Genomic DNA, 9,592 nt, shown 5'->3' with positions numbered 1-9,592 from the left:
GGGGTCCCTGGAACTAAATATGTTGAGATGGGGTCCGTGGCCAAATACATATCATTTTGGGGGTCCTTCCTTAACATGAAAAAGTTTGAGCACCACTGACTTTTAGAAACATAGGTTTTTCAAAAAACCTTTGAGATATTCAAAGACTTGCACAAATCTTCACGATTTTTAAAAATAGCAGATGCCGCGCTGCGACCATGTAGATCTGCTATTTTTCAATAGTTAAAGCACAAAATGTGAGTGAATCCTTGTACCCAGGGCCCAGAATTTGGTGCGACACCCCTGCTGGCAGGAGCCGGTCACGTCATTCCTGGGTGGGCGGTGCAAAGAGAGGACGGGGTGTTTTCCAGCTTTAAAAACGGCGGAGCCAGCCATGGAGCACAGCCCTGCCCCCTTGACAAGCGCGCTTCCTGCGTCACAACGCCGGGAGTCTCTGGAAATCTTAATTAGGCTCCACAGCTCAACCAAACAGAGACCCAAACTCACCTAATCCTCCATCCATCCCTGTCCCCGAGTGTTGTCAGAGAGAGGTATAGCCTGCAACTCTCTGCAACTGTTCGCGGTTACTTTAGATATTTTAACTTGAGTCTATCCATCTTATTTTGCCCCGTGCACCCGCGCATGGATACAAAGTAATTTGTTGCCAGTTGGGAGTTTTTGAGTTTATGTTTGTGGTGTTAGGCTAAGGTATGCCTTCATCATTTTGCAGTTTGTGAATTATTACACTAGCCTGTTACTTGTTGCGCGCCGTGTCAGATAGAGTAACCATCGCTTAATTGTGTCTGCCCCAACCGCGAGAGTCGCGCGTCGCTTGTTGAATGCAGGACACCAGCTGTTTGAGCGTCAACTCCAAGTTCATCTTTGGACCTGCGAGGAAGGAGCGGGGATTTCACTTTCTCACCTCTCTCGCCGCCGATATGAAGTCAGCAGAAGAAGGTAACCGTGGTTTCATCTTGTGATTTATTTAGCGTGCCAGTCTATCAACATGTAGTCTTTAATAATATGCAATAATCAGCCCAATTCAGAGTTATTAGGCTATCACTGATTAAAGACAGTCTGCACTCATTTGGTTCATATCGCTGGCTATCAAGCAGCGGTCTGCCTCGTTTGGTGAATTAAAACAACCATTAGGTGTCTCCAAGAGCTGTGTGTGTGCAATGAACTTGACTGCTGAAGGTGCCTTGCTGCTCTGCTCTCACCTGCAATGTCCTCCATGCCGTGTGTGTGTGTGTGTGTGTGTGTGTGTGTGTGTGTGTGTGTGTGTGTGTGTGTGTGTGTGTATATGTATATATATATATATGTATATATATATATATATATATATATATATATATATATATATATATATATGTATATATATATATATATATATATATATATATATATGTATATGTATATATATATATATATGTGCATCCAACTATCTATCTATACATAGATAGATATAGCCTTAATAATGCAAGTGTAATACGTATGTAGGCTATATGTACATTATTACATTATTATGTAGGCTATGCATGTATGTATGTAGGCTTATGTATGTATGTATGTATGTATGTATGAATGTATGTGTAGCCTTTTAGGCTATGTACTGTACAGTATGTATAGCTGTAGGCCTATATTTGTACTGTATACATGTATATACCGGTATGTAATGTACTGATAATGTAGTGTGAGAGAGGGAGATAGAAAGCCTATTATTCCCATTCATCATGGATGTGGAATTGGGCTCATCCACACAATGACATTGTTTCACTTAATTCATAAAGGCTCCCAGTGCTGATGTCATGATCTTTTTGTGGGTTTGGGTTTTTCATTTTGTCTTTGAGGTTTCAGATGGACGGGTGCGGGCTGTATTATTATTCATTTGAGTCCTGCTTTCTTAAGCCTCATAATTGGTAACAGACGTGTGTGTGTGTGTGTGTGTGTGTGTGTGTGTGTGTGTGTGTGTGTGTGTGTGTGTGTGTGTGTGTGTGTGTGTGTGTGTGTGTGTGTGTGTGTGTGTGTGTGTGTGTTTGCATGCGTGCCTACAGTATGTTAAATTCAGGGACACAGGGTAGCTTGCTAGACAAGAAGTGCTTAACCACACAGGGCTTCATCAATCTGCTGACGGCTGCATTATTGTCACACACGCACGCACGCACGCACGCACGCACGCACGCACGCACACACACACACACACACACACACACACACACACACACACACACACACACACACACTGGTGTCCTCCTCACCATAGCTGGCCATCTGCAATAAGTGGCCCAGAGGCTTCAGACAACTTCTATGGGCGACCACCTAGTGCACCTCTCCCCAGAGATCCCCGCTGACTGAGCCCTGTCCAGACCACAATCCCCATGGCTAAAACCCTTCCAATATTTAGTCACGCTGGTTTGGGTCTGGGAGAGACAGTGTTTTGATGGTGATAGAGTAATTGGGAAAGATTGCGGGAGGAGGGAAACGGCATGCACGCTATAATCTGTGTGACAGGCGATGTCTCTAAATTGAACTCTTGCTCGTACAGCTTTTCTTGATCTGGGCCAACTGGTGTTATTAGCGCGTGTTGGTTTCATCCCTATAGGAATTGCTGTTTTGGTTAATTTGTTAGTTCAGCAGACAAGTACCATTTGACCCAGCAAGGCTAAAAGTTCATGTTTCTGCGGCGATACCGTGCAACTGATTGAAAAAGAAAAAAACCCCAATGTGTGTGGGAGGAGGGTGTTAGAACGACACAGGGTGTGTTGTTGGAAAGCTTAGTGCAGTGAGTGCACACACGCGCTCACACCATGCATGTGCGTGCATGCGTGCGTGCGTGCGTGCGTGTGCGTAAGTCAGGCCTGTAGACAGGAGGTGTGTCACACCAGGAGGAGTGGGCAGGATGTCATCTTGTCACGGCTATAGAAGAGGGACATCCAGAGGAGAGGAGCTATAGAGGACATAACCACACACAGATATATAGTGTACATGTATTCAGAGGAGACTTGAAGATGAGCTTCCAGCCCGGAGAGCAAGAGTTTGATTTCAACTATCTGTTTGAGTACCAAGGCGTGGGACATAGGATGGAGAATATTCATAGAGATTGTACAATGACTGATTGTGAGTGCTAAACAGATCCTTCTTTCTTGTAAGCGTGCATCTGTTTTCTTTGTTCCATGCAACTTATGCAGTTTGTTTATTATTATTTTTGTGAATGTAAAGCTTGAAATCCAAAATGTTTAATGTATCTATTCTTGGAAAAGAGGCGGGTATTGACAGGCCTGAGTGGTTATTGTCTGTGTGTGTGTGTGTGTGTGTGTGTGTGTGTGTGTGTGTGTGTGTGTGTGTGTGTGTGTGTGTGTGTGTGTGTGTGTGTGTGTGTGTGTGTGTGTGTGTGTGTGTGCGTACGTACGTACAGTGCATGCGTGCATGCATGCGTGTGTGCGTGCATGCATACTCTGTGTCATGCACCAAAAATAGGCAATCTACAAGCTCACAATGTGTCATGATGCGACATGTTGTGAACGTATAGATTTGCAATTTTCTTTATGTGCGACATCAGCACGCAGCTAAGTATAAATAAGCCTCAAGACTATGAAACCCTCATTTGAGAAAAAGCAATATTGTCTCTCTCTGCTGTCAATGTGCGTCTGTCCGTTAGTCTGCAGGTATGTATGACTCTATGAGTGTAAGGTGTGTAATGCTTCTGGGTCTGTACTTGGAAGATTTCATGCAACATCTGGGACTCTGGAAATATTTACTTGTTATTGTTCCTATATTACTGTCCATGATTTGTCTTTATTTTAATCTACAGTATAGTATTATGTTTTTATTTATTTACCCTATTTTGAGGCTGATGACTGCAGACATGGCATTTTAATGGGATTTTCTACTATACACTGCTGTGCTATTGGCCATTAGTTTCCTATTATTTTAAGGTTACACAGTGCATCTTCTCTTTGACGTCATTGTACTGGTTGTCCTATCAGCCAACCACTTCTGGAAATAGACTCATGTCATGGACTAATTTTAGCCAGTCTACCCACGTATTCTGTGGTGCGTGACAGGTTGATCATTTCATGTGATGCAGAGCGTTGTGGTGAACGGATATAGCTCACACAGAAGCAGGGGGAAAGCCCTGCCATTGTCGTGCAGACTGAGATTGGTGTTCATTTTTATGACAAATCTGCTCCCTGTTGGAATTATCAAGGAAAGCCACGGCAGACACAAGATGAAATTGACCCTGTCTGTAGGCTTGACAACGTCTTAGCGTCTGTGTGTGTTTGAAAATGTGTAGGCGTGTGTGTGACTGTGTGTGACTGTGTGTGTGTGTGTGTGTGTGTGAATGTGTGTGTGTGTGTGTGTGTGTGTGTATGTGTGTGTGTGTGTGTGTGTGTGTGTGTGTGTGTGTGTGTGTGTGTGTGTGTGTGTGTGTGTGTGTGTGTGTGTGTGTGTGTGTGTGTGTGTGTGTGTGCGTGCGTGCGTGTGTGTGTGTGTGTGTGTGTGTATCTTGGTGCATCTACAGTATGTGTCCTAAGATGTAAACTGATAAGTGACCGTGCTAAGAAAACGAATAATAGTTTTAGCATGCGCTTGTATTTCAACTTTGTGTGTGTGTGTGCGTGCTTGCGTGCGTGCGTGCCTGCGTCCGTCCGTCCGTCCGTCCGTCCGTCTGTGTGTGTCTATCTGTGTGTTTGTGTGTTCATCTCGGCGCATCTGTGTGTGCGATGCACAGCAGCTGTAAACTCACTTTGACTTAATCACAAGCTCAGAGCGCTGCAAAGTGCTGTGGGTTTTCCACAGGGGAGGGCCTAATTCACTCAGTGAGTGAAGCAATCAATCAAATAAAGCATCCATCAGCGCTGCTGGAGAAACTCCTGTGACTATGAGGAACTCTCACAGACGGCCCAGAGACTGCAGAATGGATCTGCGGATGATCTGATGAGACAAATAGACCTGTTCTTTAGCTTGTGCTTACACTCCTGAACATGGGCGTCACACCAAATTCTGGGCCCTGGGTACAAGGAGTCACTGTGGGCCCCCCCATGAATGTTAACTATTGAAAAATAGCAGATATACAGGCTCACAGCGCGGCACCGAGTGCCGCGCTGCGAGCTTGTAGATCTGCTATTTTTGAAAAATTGTGAAAATGTGTGCAAGAAACCTATGTTTCCATGTCAGTGATGCTCAAACTTTTTCATATGAAGGACCCCCAGAATTATCTATTTAGCCACGGACCCCCATCTCAAAATATTTAGTTCCAGGGACACCCCAGAAGCAAAATTTGAGTTACAAATGTTCGCTTAAAAAATACATATTCAAAGATTTGCACACATTTTCACGACTTTTCAAAAATAGCAGATCTACAAGCTCGCAGCGCGGCACTCGGTGCCACGCTGTGAGCTTGTATATCTGCTATTTTTCAATAGCTAAAGTTACTAGGGCCCCTCCACCTTGGGCCCTGGTAACTCAGTCCCACTTTCCTACCCCTTGTGACGCCCCTGCTCCTGAATCTCTAATTGCCTTGATTATTGTTTCTTCAGAACCTTTGATACACCCATGTTGAACTTGGAATGGAAAACGCATCACCAAACTACCGTTGCATGTGAACTACTAGCGAGGGCCGTAACGATTATTTTTCATCAACTGTCACTTATTTTTCCGATTTTTGGGGGGGATGAATATAATCAGTTAACCCATTTAGGCCTAGAATTATTGAATGCTTTAACTATAAAAAGTTGTGAAAATATGTGCACATTTTCTAATATATATATTTTTAAAGCGAACGTTTGTAACTAAATATTTTGAGATGGGGGTCCGTGGCCAAATAAATATTAGTTTGGGGGTCCTTCACATGAAAAAGTTTGAGAACCACTGACATAGTAGTCTCTCAAGAACAGACTAACTGAGCTCCAGTTAAGTGAAAAGGACCTTTTCTTTGACAATGGCTGGCCAGATTGCTGACATAGAAACATAGGTTTTTCAAAAAGTCTTAGAAGGATTCTAATGTCAAATGTCATTCTAATGTCAAAATTTCAATTTTCACAATTTTTCAAAAATAGCAGATCTACAAGCTCGCAGCGCGGCACTCAGTGCCACGCTGTGAGCTTGTATATCTGCTATTTTTCAATAGTTAAAGCATAAAATTATAATACACAATAATGTGTACCTGTTTAATATAGGCTATTTAAAATGACAGTAAAATGATGGTGTTCTCATCTCAAGTTATCAGAATCCATACAGGCATTGTGGAATTGCTTAATTCCGGCATACCCAACAATCAAACTTGTTATTTTGTAGTATGCTTTGCAACCACAAGCATTAATATTTCAGTGGAGTTGTAAATAGACATAATATACATTTTTACATGATACTTCACTAACCAATTATTCGATTACAAAAATTGTATTTACCACTTTATATCAATCCATTAATTGATTATTTGATTAATCGTCTCAAGTCCATTGAGTCAAAGGGGGAGAGGTGCAAGCTTGAGGATTGGTCAAACTGCACATGACAATTTTGCTACTCAGACAATAAATAGGCAACCACACTTGCAATTACCAATTGCATCTTTCTAATTGTATTTTACAATTAGTCGTATTAGTGTTGTACATGTATAGTTACACAACCCCCCCTTTCTTTGTTTTCCAGATGCATACAGCTACACACCAAACGTCAGCCTGTCTCTTCCACTGGGCATGGGGAACCCCTGTCTGGCCACCCAGTACCACAACCTCCAATCAAGCCACCAGTACAGCCTCCAGAACGACAACGTCCCAGCCTCCGGCTACTACCTGCCCCAAGGCCCGAGGCCTAACGGGGCCCCGGCCTTGGAGAGCCCCCGCATCGAGATCACGGCCTACAGCCAGTTCCCAGAGGAAGAGGTGGAGGAGAGCAGTAGCGTTGACCACATCATCAAGCGCGGGGTCAACTCCATCGTGACCCTGACACTCCCCAACGCGGACGGCTACCGCGACCCCAGCTGTCTCAGCCCCGCGAGCAGCATCTCCTCGCGCAGCTGCAACTCGGAGGCGTCCTCCTACGAGTCGGGCTTCTACAACTACGACAACTCCCCCCAGAACTCCCCCTGGCAGTCCCCCTGCGTCTCTCCGAAAGGCACGCCCTCGCTCCTCTCCTGCCCGCACGCCAGCGGCCCCGCGGGCTCCCCCCGCCATTCTCCCTCCACCTCCCCGCAGATAGGCACCGTGGCGGAGGAAGGCTGGGCGGGGCAGCCGCGCGGCTCCAGGCCCAACTCCCCTGCCTGCAGCGGGGGCGGCGGCGGCGTCAACGGGAGCGGTGGAGGCGGCGGCGGGAGCATGGGAAAGAGGAAGTACAGTTTCAACGGCACCTACCGCCAGTCCTCGTGCTCGCCCCATCAGTCTCCCACGCCTTCCCCGCGCGGCTCCCCGCGGGTCAGCATCACCGACGACAGCTGGCTAGCCAACACCAACCAGTACACCAACTCGGCTATCGTAGCGGCCATCAACGCCCTGACCACGGACGGCGTGGTGGACATGGGCGAGGGTATCCCGGTCAAGGCGCGCAAGACCATGCTGGACCACTGCCCCACCATGAGCCTGAAGGTGGAGCCCGGCAGAGAGGAGTTGGGCCCCGACGGTGAGCTCTGCCCAGAGGACTACACCTCCCGCCTGCCCTTCAAGAAGGAGAGTTACTGCGGGGGTTTCTTAGACGTGCCCCAGCACCCGTACTCCTGGTCCAAGCCCAAGCCGTACCTCAGGTAGGTGGAGCGCAACACTAGCCGGCGTTGGAAGTGACACTTCCACCGCGTACAAAAGTCAAACACTAGGATAAGCAACGTTAAACAATGTAATTTCAGCGATGGTTGAACTGTGCACTTTGAAAGCGACACAGCAGCCCCTGGTTCTAAATATTCCTCAAGGAATAACAATGAAGTGCAAGAAGGTGTTTACACATTTAGACAGATTGATGGTCCTGAGCATCCAGCTCAAGGACCGCTTTTAAGTTCTCCAGGCGGTGCGAAAGGAAAACAATTCATCTGCCAGCCGTGCTGCTGTTTTCTTTTTCTTTTCCAAATTTAGGCTTGTTTTTCGCAAGGACAACAATGCATTATTTTTATATTTGTTCTAGTCTTCAAAGACCACTACAAAAGGCAGAAATCGAAAAGTGGCCTGTTTGCCATGTCCAAAAGGGCTTTCCTTTCTTTGAAGATTAAAAACATTTAATAAATCATATTTCGCAGGAGTGGCATAACATGTGTGGCCCTCTGTCGCCATGACAACTCTCACACAAACAGGAACACACACACGCGCACACTCACACACACTCACTCGCACGGCACACGCACACTCATCATGGTATTCTGAAGTACCTTTTCATTTCACTATGTATTTTTTTTCTTCTTCTCTTTCCTCCTCACGAATAGCACACTTTCCTGTCGGAAATCAAGTGTTTGATTAAGATAGCGAGCGACAGGAAGTGATGGTGACAGGCCTGGCTGAGGGGAAGCCTGGCGGAGGGTAATCAGCCAGCCTGCTGCCCTGCTCTGTCGCACCGTGGGCCCATCTCTCTCCGGCTCCGATGTGATGTCATGCACTGACTGGGCAGATAAAGCCCTGTGGGGGGAAATCAGTTCGTTTTGGGTCAACAAACACCCTGAAAAGTTCCAAGGAGATGCCAGAGATTGGTTTCATGCAAGCCCCCCTCTGGGGTCACAGGCTCCATGCTTAACAGGCATCCGGCACAGAGAAATATTGTCCCGCACGTGTTTGTTTTGGTTTAGATATCTCCATGGTCTTCGCATGGGAAGCTTCTGGCTCCCCGTCTCAGAACAATATTATGGGAGGCCAGCTGTGGCTCTGAGAAACAGATACCACGCTCTAAAGACAGGGTGGGTCGACCCAGTCCCATTGTTACGCTTTTGTTTTAAATCGTTATGTGAGGGCATTTTGTGATTTTATTGTTATCAATTTAAATTTGGTTTCAAATTGGTACTTTTCTCTTAGTTGCTATAAATCATACCAAAGCAGGAGCCCATCTTTAATACCTGCATGTGTCAGATTGGCTACTGTGCCTTTCTCAAACCTTTCCATACCCCAAATAGCCATACAGTAGCTTCTGGCTGCACCCCCCCCCCCCCCCCCCCCCCCCTTTGCGAAACGGCTTTTAAGAATATCTGACAATGGCCAATTCAGTATCCTTTTACTTGCCTTTCCAACCACCATCATTTGGTTTTCTTCATATTAAAGGCCGCTAATTATTGCCTAGGCTTAAGGCATTATGTACGTCAGACTGACTTCAATTCATTAGTGATGAAATGGAAAAGGACCAGGACAGTTGGAGGAGGTATTTTCATTTAATTGTTGGCAGAGACAAATATGTGGAAACACTTCAAAAGTTGCTCCTCACTTTGGAGAGCTAAATCAAATACTCCTTCGACCTTGACAGAGAGAAAAGAAGAGAAAAGAAATTAGCAATTTAATTAGCTGGCTGGTTAATATTCCAGTCAATCAGAATGTTTTCTTTTGCAATTGCAGTATGTGTTGAGCCGAATCCCAATGGCTTTTTACATATTTATCAGGAAAATATCCCAATACCCATTGAAAAAATATAATAGTAAGTAATTCAATTATAT

The 9,592-nt window shown here is 45.6% G+C and overlaps 1 protein-coding gene across 1 annotated transcript in view; it reads left to right on the top strand.

Moving 5' to 3' along the window:
* Positions 1 to 818: 818 nt before the first annotated feature.
* The window catches only part of LOC308301851 (nuclear factor of activated T-cells, cytoplasmic 1-like), a gene marked incomplete at both ends in the record, with an annotated part of 82,307 nt that continues 73,533 nt past the window's right edge, over positions 819 to 9,592 (top strand). The window contains 2 exons of the mRNA XM_080745988.1: positions 819 to 936; positions 6,631 to 7,717. Coding sequence (XP_080602114.1) covers positions 819 to 936; positions 6,631 to 7,717 — 1,205 coding nt within the window. The remainder of the gene's footprint in view (positions 937 to 6,630; positions 7,718 to 9,592) is intronic.

This window comes from Nannobrachium achirus, assembly GCF_963921795.1.
Source record: "Nannobrachium achirus genome assembly, chromosome: 2".
Lineage (NCBI taxonomy): Eukaryota > Metazoa > Chordata > Actinopteri > Myctophiformes > Myctophidae > Nannobrachium > Nannobrachium achirus.
The sequence above is the reverse complement of the archived record's forward strand: the minus strand, read 5'-3'. Positions and strand labels throughout refer to the sequence as shown.